This window comes from Peromyscus eremicus, chromosome 19, assembly GCF_949786415.1.
Source record: "Peromyscus eremicus chromosome 19, PerEre_H2_v1, whole genome shotgun sequence".
Lineage (NCBI taxonomy): Eukaryota > Metazoa > Chordata > Mammalia > Rodentia > Cricetidae > Peromyscus > Peromyscus eremicus.
Genome location: NC_081435.1, coordinates 14,676,711 through 14,690,066, shown reverse-complemented (window position 1 = coordinate 14,690,066; position 13,356 = coordinate 14,676,711). Strand labels below are relative to the sequence as shown.

The window sequence follows — 13,356 nt, the reverse complement described above, 5'->3', positions numbered from 1 at the left end:
GAATTCCTGAACCTGCTTCAACGCTAACAGCAATGCAACTGGAATTCACTTTGTTCTCTCAGCATGGCCCATGGAAACTTTTTTGTATTCTAAAATATTTCTGAGCAGGACTCAGACATCCAATAGCTTGGACCTGACGTCACGTACAGTTTATTCATCAAAGTCAGTTTGAGAGAACAAAGATACATCTGTTTTGCATTGCAGGCAGGCAGAACCCACTAACTGTTTATTAAGAACAGCTACCAATCATCTTCCTCCTAGTGCACTTTATAGATCGGACCAAAATAACTTTGAAATGTGTGCTTCTTCCAGATGTCTACATAGAAATAATGCGTGAGTTAAGCTGGGGCAGGTCTCCACTTCCCCAATGGTATAACAGCTTGTGCAAAACCCATCACTCCATGCCTACGCCTGAGTACAACAGCTCCACCAGCCACCAGGTCCCGCCCCCACTCCCCATCCCAGGATACCACTCCTCATTCACTGGGATGACCAAGGCAGAGGCATAGTTAAAGTCTTTAAAGTAATTCGATAATTCAGAAGCGTGCGACTGCAGCTGGGGAGGAAGCTCAGTTGGTCAAATGTGTGCCTCGAGAGTACAAAGAGCTGAGTTTGATCCCTGGGATTCACACGTAAGAGCCAGACAGGGTGCCATGTTCTTGTAACCTCAGGACTGGGAAATGAGAGACAAGCAGATCCCCGAGGCTTACTGCTCAGCCAGCCCAGCATACTGGGGTGGCTCAGGCCTGTCAGAGGCACTGTCTCAAAAAACAAGGTAGACACCACCCAAGGAACAACATCTGAGGTTGACCTCTGACCTGCCCACAAGTGCACGTGTGCATACACAGACACATGCACTTCGAGTCTCACCCTTGAGGAGCGTATGGCCTCCCCTGTCACCTTCACACACACACACACACACACACACACACACACACACACACACACACACCCCACACACAGGCAGGCTGCCCTTCAGGCTCTGCCAGCATGCACTTCTTCCTCTGTGGCACCGGCTTGGACTGGCACAGCTGCAAGCAATCACAGCCTTGCCTCTGAACTCATGTCGGATATGTAGCCCACTCAGCTCCGATGGCATTTTACATTGACTGCCGGGCATGTTTCGTCAGCTCTTCCCATGTGTGCGCCTGGTTTCAACAAGCAGATGATACGATTTGGGAGAGCAGGGAGAGCGCCCTCCTTGGTTCTTTCCCTCCGTGCCTTGCCTGTGTCCGCTGACAGGAAGTGGGCAAAGGGTGCATGGAGAAAGTCGCCGGGAAACCCCCACTTATAGAGGAAGCCTAGGGTTGCATGTGCCCCATCTCCCTGGCCAGTGAGCCAGCTTTCCTGGGAAGAGCAGCAATGCGTTGTACATGCTAACACCCAAAGCTTGGTGCTGAGAGGACTGCCTCAGAGACAGACAGACGGACGGACAGATGGACGGATGGAGAGGACAGAGCCGTCATCAGAAAGGCTCCACTCTGACTGTCCTGCTAATGGCAGTAGTGCAGGAGATATGAATCCCAGAGCAGAAAAGGCAGAGTTCTAGGAACCATGTTCTCACATGAAGGGTTTCTAGCCAGGAGGCCAACTTACCTTAAAAAACAAAACGAAGCAACAAAAACAGTGTGGTTCCCTACATAGCCACATCTTGCCCCACACGTGATCCTATCAACCCATTTTGGCCTTTCATTTGATCTGGTCCAGCCCTAGTCTTGGCCTTCCACACCAGACTCTGGGCAGCCAGGTTGGCAGGGAGGGGCTGCCAGCCCGTGGGTTCAGATCGGTTTCTGGCGGGAATCCAAAGGGCTGCTCTTCCAAGAGATGGTTAGATATTCCCAGAGACTATTCCTGGTGCGCATAGGTACATAAAGGCCATCACCAAAGATGTACAGGACAGAGGAGGAGCCCAAAGACTTAACTAGAACTGTCCCAAGGAAGGAAGATATTTATTTATAGGGCAACAAAAGAGCGGGGCTGGGGAGAGCAGTGTTGGTCGGCAGGGGTACAGTTTCAGTTTGCACAATGAGACTTCCGGTTGTACAATTGTGTGACTATGCTTCACATTACCGAACCATACATTTAAATGGCTAAAATGGTTAAGTGTATGGTAGGTGTACTTTGTACACATGCACACTCTTTAAAATAACTTTTTAGGTTATTTATTGTATGTGTATGATTGTTTGCCTGTATGCATATGCATGTACCACATGTGTTCATGGTGTTTGGGGAGTTTAGAAGTGTCAGATCCCCTGGAACTGGAGTTACAGATGGTTATGAGCCATCATGTGGATGCTGGGAACCAAACCTGGGCCCTCTGTGAAAGCAGCAAGTATGGTGATATTTTATTTGTACTGAAATGTGATTTTATTTGTATGTTAATAAATAAAGTTGCCTAGGGGTCAGAGCAAGCCATAGCAGAAGCTGGGCTGTGGTGGTGCACACCTTTAATCCCAGCACTTGGGAGGCAGAGCTAGGCGGATCTCTGTGTGTTCAAGGATACAGCCAGCATGGAGATACATGCCTTTAATCTCAATACCAACCATAGAAGACCTGGAGGTCTGTACAGGCAGCGACGAGGAGGTCATGTGGTTGGGTTTACAGCCAATGAGAAGGCAGAATAGAAAGTCAATAAAAAGGACGAACACACAGGAAGTAAGTCTCTTGCTCAGGAGGACAGCAGTAGCAGTGAAGGGTAAGGTTTTTAGCTTTTAGCTATTGCTCTGACCTCTTGGGCTTTTAACCCTACAATTGGCTCTGTGTTTCTTATTTAATAAGATTGTTCATCTACAAGCAAGTGCTCTAAAACACTGAGCCATCTTTCCAGCCCCAACTCACATATCTTTAGTTTAATAAGGCTGCCCCTATTGCCCTATGACAGTGGTGATCAGGAGCGTTATTTTCTTGGAAGAACAGCAACAGTGTTTTTCTGAAATGATTGGAGAGATGAGGGTGGTAGGCTGGTACACATGAAAGTCACAGCTCATAGTAGTGAGAAATGTCACAGCTTGACCAACCTCCTGATATACAGGAACTTCTAGCATCCTGGGCAGGAAGCTAGATCCATAATGAGCTTTTCATACTAAAGCCATGCACACAGGGGTCCAAACGCATCAACTCTTGGGAGGCATCAACTCATGAGATGACTGTCCCTGATGGCCACATGCCCTGATGCCCTGTGGAGCAACACCAACCCTATGATCATGACAAGGTTGCCACACAAAGCACTAACCTGTGTCTGTGGAGGTCACCTCTGCGCCTCCATCAAGCATCCTTTTGCTATGCCTCTCTCCTTTGTTTATTCATTCATCTTTTCATTTGTTTATTGAACATTTGTTCAATGTGCCTGTTACATGCTAAGGACTGTAATAGACACTAAGCAATTAATACTAGACAAGAAAAATATCCCACCCTCATGCAGCTCACAGTGCCATGGGAGAAAGAGAGGTAAATAAACATTTGGAATGAACTCTGGTACCCAGAAGGTATACCAGGGCAGGACCAGACAGAATTTCAGCCCAGTCTCTCTTTACTGAGCTGCACACACACACCCTATATGAGCCAATCCTACTCATCAATGACTTTTCCTCCTGTCCTCCTACCTAGGTCTCCCTCACATTGAATTCAAGCCCTCTGACATCTCCTGGGCCTCCCAGCAATGCTCAGCATCTTTTCTCGTGGTTCCTAGACCACCATCATCATGAATAATTTTCAGTTTTCCAGTGCAACCCCAATCTTCCCTTATACTTTTTACCTGTGACCTCTTATTCCCTCAGACTAGACGAACCAAACAAGGAAAACAGTTAGCTCAGACTCTGGGGATACGTCGTCGTCGTCGTCGGGGCTCTGTCTACTGAACCCTGTGCAAGCTGAGAGATAGGCTGTGGCAGGGGCAGAAAGCTGAGGTGACCACCTGCTGTGTAGACCGGCATTCTGGGAGAAGAGGAGACTGAGGGTGGAGCAGCAATGGGAGAATGGGAGTGACAAACTCCTATGTGAGTATGCCAGGAATAAGCAAAAACCTAAATGGGAAATAGCCAGAGAGCTCTGCGAAGGCGCCCTGAGCCAGCTCTGACCTCGACAAAGCACCGGACATTCCCCATAGGAGCCATGGAGCCTTGCCTGTGTAGACATAGCCTGACAGTCTAACTCTCAGAAGCTCAAAAGTACAGAATCTAGGAGAAAACTAAACATACAAAATTCAAAATCCCTTAACCCCATGTAAAAATAATCAACAGTATTTCAGTAAGAGTATATGCCTCCCATTATCTGAAGCTCACTTAGCCGAGAAAAAGAAGTTTCTCGGCTTTTCACCAGCACCTTTCACTCTGGATTTACTGACCACCACTGGTTATTAGGATGACTATAATCTAATAGAATGTAGGAAATAAACCAATGTTTTATTCATGAGGCTGACTTAAGCATCTAATTTTTTAATTGAGCACAGACAGTCTCCAGTGCTGCCTGACTCAGACCGTCTTGATCTATTTAGCTGATGGTGTCTAAAACATTAGCACAATTCCACATCACATTGGCACAGGCCAGAAATGGTTAGGTTCCCACTAGGCTCCAGTACAAAAGGCATAAACAGAGCCTGTCCCTCTCCCCATACTATATCGCCATCTGGTGACAGAGTTAGTAACTGCAGGCTGTAGGGGGCAAGGGGTAAAAACTTTGGCCTGTCGGTTTCCATGGCTATGGTCCTTTGTTTATCTCAAGCTATCACAAACTTAATATATGAACTTTACAGTTTACAATGGAGTTAAATTCATGAACTAAGGCTGGGTAGATGATTCAGCAATTAAGAGCACTGGCTACTTGCTCTTTCAAACGACCGAGGATCTATTCTCGGGACCTAAACAAGAGCTCACAATAGTCTGTAACTCCTGTCTCAGGAGATCTGACATCTTTTTCTAGCCTCCAAGGGTACCAGGCATGCATATTGCATACAGATACTCATGCAGGCAAAACACCTATACACATAAAAAATAAAATGGACCAAGTTTGCAGTTTGAAGATTTCAAATGAAGCTGTTAGTTTGTTAAATAATTTGTTTATTTTTTAAAACTACATTCTCTTTTTCTCTGTCCCCCCACTCTCTCTGAGTGTGCGTGTGTGTGTGTGTGTGTGTGTGTGTGTGTGTGTGTGTGTGTGTGTGTGGTGCATAACATGCATGTGGGGGGTCAGAGGAAAACCTGCAGAAGTTGGTTCTCTCCGTCATGTGTGTCCCAGGGATCAAACTCAGGTCACTGGGCTTGGCAGCAGTCGCCTTTTACCCACTGAACCCTCTTGCAGGATGTCATGTATTCATTCATTCTATACTTTATTTCTAAGTGCCCACTGTGAGCACCAAACACTGCAGGGGCTATTTGGGAATGGGTCTTCTGCACATTGGAAACAATGTCTGGCATGGCATATGTGCTCAATTATTGATTGACTGAATGAATATGGCCCAAGGGACCTGGAAGTACGTAGTAAGAACACCTAATCCAGGCTCAAGTGCTGGTACAAGGTGTTTCAAGTGTGGTTAATGGAGGCGTCATGATGTCTGGTCAATTACAGATTACTTATGGAATGACGGTCCCTGAGCCGTTAGTGCCTAGTGCTGTCCCCACCATCTTGGTTTGTTAGTGTTCACAAAGATATCTCAGACAATGACAAAAACCATCCAGCAATGAAGTTTTCAGAACTCATCTCTATCATTGTGACATGTGACTGTGGCTAACATACATCAAGAGGGAGATGATAATGTGCTCATCTGGAGAAGGGTTTAGGAGCATAGATTTGGCCATGATGACGTCTCTAGGCATCTTTCCATCTCTGAATTCCATCAGTCACCATATCTATTATAAATCCAGAGTTTTCTTGGAATATAAAGTTTGCAAATAGCAGCCATGCAATGCCAAGGTGCCTTAGGTGAGGTTAATGCTTCCCAGGGGACTCTGCATGCTTGGTTAACAGTGCCAAGTCACACGACACCTCGTTACCAAGTGAAGGAAACATACGCACCTTTCTTCCCTCGCTTGTCTTTGCTCCTCTCTTTTGTCTAGATATTCTCGGCTAGCAGAAATGTTCAGAACAAACAAAAAGAGGAGAAAAATAGACTTAGATGTTCAGAAGATTACGAAGCAATTACTAAAAGGAAAGGCCCTACTATTGCCTTAGGAAATGAAAATTTGTCATAGTTGAATGCTAAAAGTTTAGAGGCTCCTTCAAACATGCTAAACACAGTGGATTTTTTTTTTTACAATAAAATGGAAAGAAGTCAGAAAAGCAGGAAAACATTGGCTTAGTCAGAAACACTACTCATCACTCTGTTTTCAGCCCAAGGCCACTGAAAGGTCTTACTTTGTGCTTTCACTTTTATTTACACCCATGACATGTCCAACATTGTTCAATTTTAATGTTTCATTTTTCTGGTCCTGCTGGTGAGGTTCCAACTTATATCTAAGTTAAAGACTAGCTGGCCACGTGCCTTTCAGCAGACTGTTTTCCTGGAGAGTCTGGACATTATGGTTGTCTACACTGGACCTTATAATGTGGTGGAGGGTACATAATAACTGGACATAACGAGACAACCTCAGAAAGACTAAAGGAGGTGTAGACTGGGGAGAATGCAGGAAGGATCCAGATGTGCTGTGCATAAGCATCCATGTTCATTGTCTTCCAAGCTAGAAATCTTCTAAGCCAGTAAGCTTGAAGCTTCATCACTAAGGCACCTGAAGCTGGAGGATAACTCTGTGATGAGCAGAAAGCATGAGGCATGTGAACAATTCACTCAGCAGGACTGAGATGTGGGCTGCCAGAGCAAGATCACCCCTGGCATGAGGAGACATGCACCTTAATGTGCTTCCCTATTTAATTCTCTTTCCATCCACATTCTCAAATATGGAGCCTTGGTCACTGTAACTAATTGTCACCTGTGGTCAGTCTGTCCTGATGACTAGCGTTCTTTGTGGACAAGGGGTCGCTTTGCTTGGTTCTCTCTGCACTCTTAAATAACAAGTGATAATCACCTGAAAGCCAAAGCTAGTGGTGATTGATGATGCACCATCTCTGAAGACCGGATGTCAGAGTCAGTCCCCAGTCTGTGTGCATGTAAACGTGTGTACAACATGGATTTGAATGTTACAACACATTCTCAGTCTATCTTCCTGCTTTACTGGGACTCCAATGACACAAATGATAGGGATTTGGGTATTTTTCCAAGGGTTTTTGAGACTTCTTTTTCTCACACTTTGTTTCCAGTGGGCTCACTGGCCCCCCTCTCTCATTTCAATTCTGCTGCCTTGCCTCATCCAACGAATTCATGATTTTTTCCATGTTTCAGCTATGTGCATTTCTACTCGACTTTTCTTCACATCTTCACAAAGGCTTGTCTTTTCAGTTGTTGCAGGCATACTTCTGCTACCCTTGCTCTTTTTTTTTTCAGTCTTACTATTAAAAAGTCTTACTCTAACATTCCACTGTAATATATAGGGAATGAATTCTAATGTAGTTTGTCATATAGATCAATTATTTCCAAGAATAGCTTGTGGCAGAGATGTGTTTGCTCTTACTCTTGGAACACATTCACAATAGTTACTTTAAAATCTGCCTGACAATGACATCATCTGTGTCCCTTCAGTCGTTATCATCTTTTCAGCATCTTTCTTCTTTGTGCTAAAATTTCCTCAGCTCTTTGTGACAGGCTGTTTTGCATTGCATCTGTATATCTCAAATCTACAACAAAAATCTGAGGACTTAAATTCTAAAAACGACACTCATTCTTGTTTTGTTTTTGCAGATAATCAAATAGATTGGGTTCACCTGTGAGCACCTTCTGACATGGGCTCCAGTATTATTAGTTCAGTTCTCTGGTGTTTCTACTGTGTTGGGTCAGGCTTTGTGCACCACCCTGCAGCCGTCCTGGGACCTGGGTGGTAGTCCTCTCTCTAGCCTGTTCTCAGAGCTGGGCTGGCTGTTTATGCTAGGAGCTACACATGTTCAAATCAGAGATGGGTTGCAGCTCAGGAAGCTCGCTCTTTCTCTCTCTCTCTCTCTCTCTCTCTCTCTCTCTCTCTCTCTCTCTCTCTCTCTCTGTGTGTGTGTGTGTGTGTGTGTGTGTGTGTGTGTGTGTGTAGTTCAGAGGACAACCTTGATTTATTCCTCAGAATCACTATGCACCTTGTTTGGTTTTGTGGGTGGGTGTGACTGTGTATGCAGAGGCCAGAGGAGAAAGTTGGGGATCCTGCTTTATCACTTTCCACCTCATTCCTTTGAGACAGGGTCTCTCATTGAACCAGGCCTGGGATGGGACTAGCAAGGCCCACTAACGCCCTTGTCTTCCCCCAGCTCCCTATAACCCCTCCACAGCACAGGCTTTACAGGTCTGCATGCTTCCAGACTTAGCTTTTCATGTGGATGCCTGGATCTAAATTCAAGTCCTCATGTTCTATAGCAAGCATTCTTCTTACCCACTGAGCAATCGCTCCAGCCCCACCTCAGCCAGGGCCTACCCTATTTGAGACAGAATGACTCATAGGCTCAAAGCTTACCTAAGTAAGCCAGGATGGGTGGCCACACAGCCTCCTCACAGGCATCCTCCTGTCTCTGCCTCCCTGGCACTGGGATGACAAGTGTATGCCACTACAGGTAGATTTATTACCCAGGTTCGAAGGTTAAAGTTGGATTTTCACACTTTCATGGCAAGCACTTAATGAACTATCCCCTAGCTTTCTCTGGTGCTGGTGGTCCTGTTTTCTCTAGAGGCAGCATTTCGTGTACCCAATTTTAAGTGATTTTCAATAAGACTTTTGGTGTATAACTTAATCCTTGAATTTTCCACATATTTTGAGGCAAATTTTCAGCTGCTAATTGGTGGTAAAATATGAGATTTTTCAAAGATCCATAAATCAGAAAGCATTTAACTTGTTCCAGGGGTTTTAAAAATTGGATTTTATAAACAACTTCTGGAACTACCTCAGAAGGGGTGCAGACAGGTTTGTTTCCATGCACCATTTGATACAGTTCTGACAGCTCATAGTATACCACACACGTGTGGCAGAAAATGATCTTGGTTTACCTCATGTCACCTATTCATCCTCTCTTACCAAAGCCAGGCTTAGCCTTCCACTGAGAGACTTGGAGTGTCTGTGCATGAAGTAGTAAGTGGTCACTAAGCAGCTTTACAATTCTGCTCATATTTGGGTCATTTCTACAATGACACATGCTCCTCTTGGCCTCTGAGGAAGTCACTGAATCTGTAAGTTATCACTGATCATGCCTTATGTTCTCTGAGGATGTGACGAGCATCATCCATGGGAGTGTCTGCCAAAGAAACTAAACTGAGGGAATGGGAAGCAGAGATGGGGAGAAACATGGAAAGAGGGGAAATGGTGGTGCTCTGGGAGGGATAATGAGAAGATGAGGGTGTAAGATACAGAGTGTGGTGGGGAGAGGCAGGAAAGGGGGAGTGGAAGAGAAGAGGTGGGAAGAAGGGCAGGGAGGAAAGGTGTAAGGAAAGACTCAGTGTTGTGCACTCTACAAAGCACAGCATGTGGAGCCCAGGGAGGGGAGAGGAAAGAGCTGGACCCGGAGGACAACCAACAGGTGAACTGGTAAAAGGGGAAGCAGGGGGACGCTGGGTTCAATGGGAACGGAGAGGCTAAGACATGGACCTTCAATGGGACACGGAACCTTCAATGGGACACGGAACCTTCAATGGGACATGGAACCTTTAATGAGACAGCCCAGGAAAACATCCACAGAGGGAACAGAGAGCATGGCATAGGCTTGGAGTAATTGGTACAAAAATTCACCCACATGAAAAATCAATACATATCACACAAGATAAATTTTATCATATATATAAAATATATCCACATATATATGAATATGTAGTTACTACAGGGAGCAAAGAACAAACCAGAAAGTTGGGGGGGGGGGAAAAGATTTTCTTTCTGCATCTAATAGGATATGAATAAAACATGAAGCCCTTCAGGGAGAAATGGCAAATTACATTGAGGCAATCAGGCGCTGTGTCCTGGGTAAAGCCACTTTAACTGATGGTGACCAAGGCTGCACAGCACCCTAACTGCATTTGGCTGTCTGTGCTTCCTGCCACATGGCTAGAAGGCGGCAGGACACGCCATATCCAAGCAGCCTGCTGCAGGGAGTCTTACTCCTCTTCAAAGGTATGCACAGAATTGGGAGCAAAGGTGTTGCCTCCTGACCCACTTAGGAAGCCTGTAAGTCTGCGCTTTAAGTTCGGAACCACAGCTAGAAACAGTCTTCAAGCCCTTACTTGAATCGGTTTCGTTCTTCCCGTTCTATCCTCTGCAGCCTTTCTTCTCTCTCTTGGCGCCTCCGTTCCCTCTCTGCTGCCAGGGACTCCTGGTGCTGCCTGAAGGAGGATGTGAGGAGACCGCTTGGCGATGACCTGAAAACACAACGTTATGCTTTAGTTGCTTGGCCTGTGGATAAAAGCATGGAGCGGGGGCCTGGGGAGATGGTTCAGTGGTTAAATCTTTTGCCTCATGAATGAGAGGACCAGAGTTCAAATGCCTAGAACCCATGTAAATGATGAGTTACCAGTGTGGTAGCCTGCCTGTAAACTCCTATCTGGGAAAGCAGAGACAGGGGATCCCCAGAGCAAGCTGGCTAGTGAGCCTGGCCATGGCAGCAAGCTTTGGCTTTGACTGAGATCCTCTGCCTCAATGAGTAAAGGTAGAAGAGCCATGGGGGGATGCTTCTCAACATCAGCTTAGGGCTTCCACCAACATCATACATGATACATGTAGGAAAACACGCATGTACATATATGCATACTACACCCATGTGAGCACACACACAGAGAAAAAGAAGAAAGAAAAGCACAGAAGCAGGAATCACTCCCCAGTGTGGTTTGAATGGTGGGTCTACCAGCACCCAGGTGGCGCTAAGAAAATCAGTAGGGATCTCAATCCCTTCTCGTTCAGAAGCCTTGTCTGTAAATGGTGATAAGCAAACTGCTCCCATGCTGAGATAATATGTATAACTGAAGATGTATATAAAACACCAAGCAACATGCTTGGCCTGTAAGTGGTCATCAGTCATAGTCATGGGAATCACTATAAACAGAAGTCCAGGCAGAGGCATTGCATATATGTACATATATTTATACAATAGATACCTTTATATTTATATTTAAAATTGGCTTATGCTAGAGCTTTGAAAAACTACAATCAATTTTCAATCTAAGACTGTTTTCTGTTTGCACATTTTACTATTTACTACTTTCTCTGTGTGTATCTCAAAAGAATGGTGTCATCTTAAAACAAGGTGTTCGGAAGACAGACAGAAAAGGCATGACAGAGGCCTAAAAAGCGAATCCAACTAAGGACATTTTCTTCAGTTTTAAGACTCATCCAAGGACATTTTGCATGTCAAAGGCCAGCTCTTATTCTTGGCCAGAGTTCATGTAAAAATTAGACCATTCTTAACTGAGGGGAGGCCTCAATGGGGGCCCCTGGTATGGGAATCACAAGAAATATCAAGGAAGAGGATGGATGGGAGATGAGAAAACTGGAAAACTAAATGGAATTTTAAAAAGGGGTGAGCTGGGGAGTCACCTGGGTCTCTGGGGAATAAAATACACCGTGAACAACTATTGCTTTTGCTTGTCAACAAAACCTTCCAAATATAAGATACAAACGCCTTTGAAATATATTGGCTCTTTCTCCAAGGATGCAGAGTGGGCAAAAGCATATGTAAATTCAGAGATAATATACTTGCACAGTCAGGGGCATGGAACTCCTTAGTGCCAAGAAAGATGGGATTCCAGGTCACATTCATCTAAGCCATCCTACTAGTAAATGCAAGTTAGCAGTAAATGTCTAAGTTACAAAGGGGGTAGGGAAATGAAGGAGGACAGTGGACTGTCTAGATGACCAAGTTCTGTACCCCAGGCTCACCCAGGAGCTCCCAATGAGCCCTGGACATATAGCCATAGACAGAATTTATTTAGTTTTCACCCTAAGAAGTCCATACTATGCTGTATAGATTCTATATTTTCTGAGCTGCTGTTACTTTGCAATTTTTAAAATGCTATATGCAGGTAAATTTAATGCACAAAGTAAAGGGATTCCTTTAATCTCTTGCATGATGATTGATAGACATTAAGGATATTAATATATTAATAAATTTATATAATACATTGATCTGATGTTCCACATAGAGAAAACACATTCTTCTTACATACACAAAGATTTAAAACCTGTCATTAAACCACTAAAAACACAAATAGATGGATGACCAGAACCCATGTCATGTGATCTCCCTTCCTGGTCATAATGCAGTTAAGTTGAAAATAAACAGTAAGGAAATAAATCTGAAATTAAAAAAACTCACTAACTATAAAATTTAACACACCTAAATTTTGCATTTTCAACATCACATTCACACATAAAAATATAAAATTGGGCCAAAGATTTAATTCTCTTATGTTAACACATATCTAAATCACCATCTCAAGAGGATTTTTCAGGGAGCTTCACAAATGAGTTGAAAATCTTTGCAGAGGATCTGAGATTGTTGTTGTTGTGTGAATAAAAACAAAGCAGAGTACTGTCTCATGAAACGTCAAAATCCATTCAATAACCACAGCAGCCAGGTATAACTGTGATCTTGATTCACAACTGAAATGGACTAATGGAAGGAGGTCACTGCCTAGGACACAGACTCACACACACACATACACAATTACTAGTTCATAACGAACATGTCAGTACACATCAGTGGGGACATTGATAGTCTATGCAACAAATGGTGCTGGCACTAATGTCAGTCATAGAATAAAATGCCGAGAGCTGGTCTTCAAACCGTACATGGGGAAAAAAATCCTAAATAGTTAAGCAAAAAATGAACCATACACCAAAACAACCCATGCTGTAAAATGCTAAAAGCATGTCTTCTTTTTGCAATAGAGTCTGTATGAGCTCTCCATCCCTTCCAGGGACACAGGCAAGCATCAGATGGCTCATGCCTTGGTCTTCTCGGGAATTCTCGGAGCTGAGAGAAAGGCTCCCCTCATCATCTAGGCTGCTGTCACTTATACTCCTGCTTGCCAGGCAATGATGGTGCTTTCCTGAACTTCACCCTTACTGAAGATTCCTGGAGCACTTCTCCTGGAGCATTTGTACTATTGCCAGGGACCCAGAAATCTCCCACATGGTAATTAGCAAGACAGAATATTTCCCTCTATTCTCTTTCTGATATTTGGCCTCAGACATTTGTTTTTGTTTGAGAGGGGAGAGAAATTGGGAGGACATTGTTTTTCTCATAGGAATTCCACATTATTTCCATTATGCTAATGTCAAGCAATAAAGGATCGGTTAC

General features: G+C 44.3%; 1 protein-coding gene across 1 annotated transcript in view; it reads right to left on the bottom strand.

The window, feature by feature from the left end:
* Fhod3 (formin homology 2 domain containing 3) overlaps nucleotides 1-13,356 on the bottom strand; it is a 428,818-nt gene that overhangs the window by 68,731 nt on the left and 346,731 nt on the right. The window contains 2 exon segments of the mRNA XM_059246707.1: nucleotides 6,010-6,060; nucleotides 10,286-10,420. Coding sequence (XP_059102690.1) covers nucleotides 6,010-6,060; nucleotides 10,286-10,420 — 186 coding nt within the window.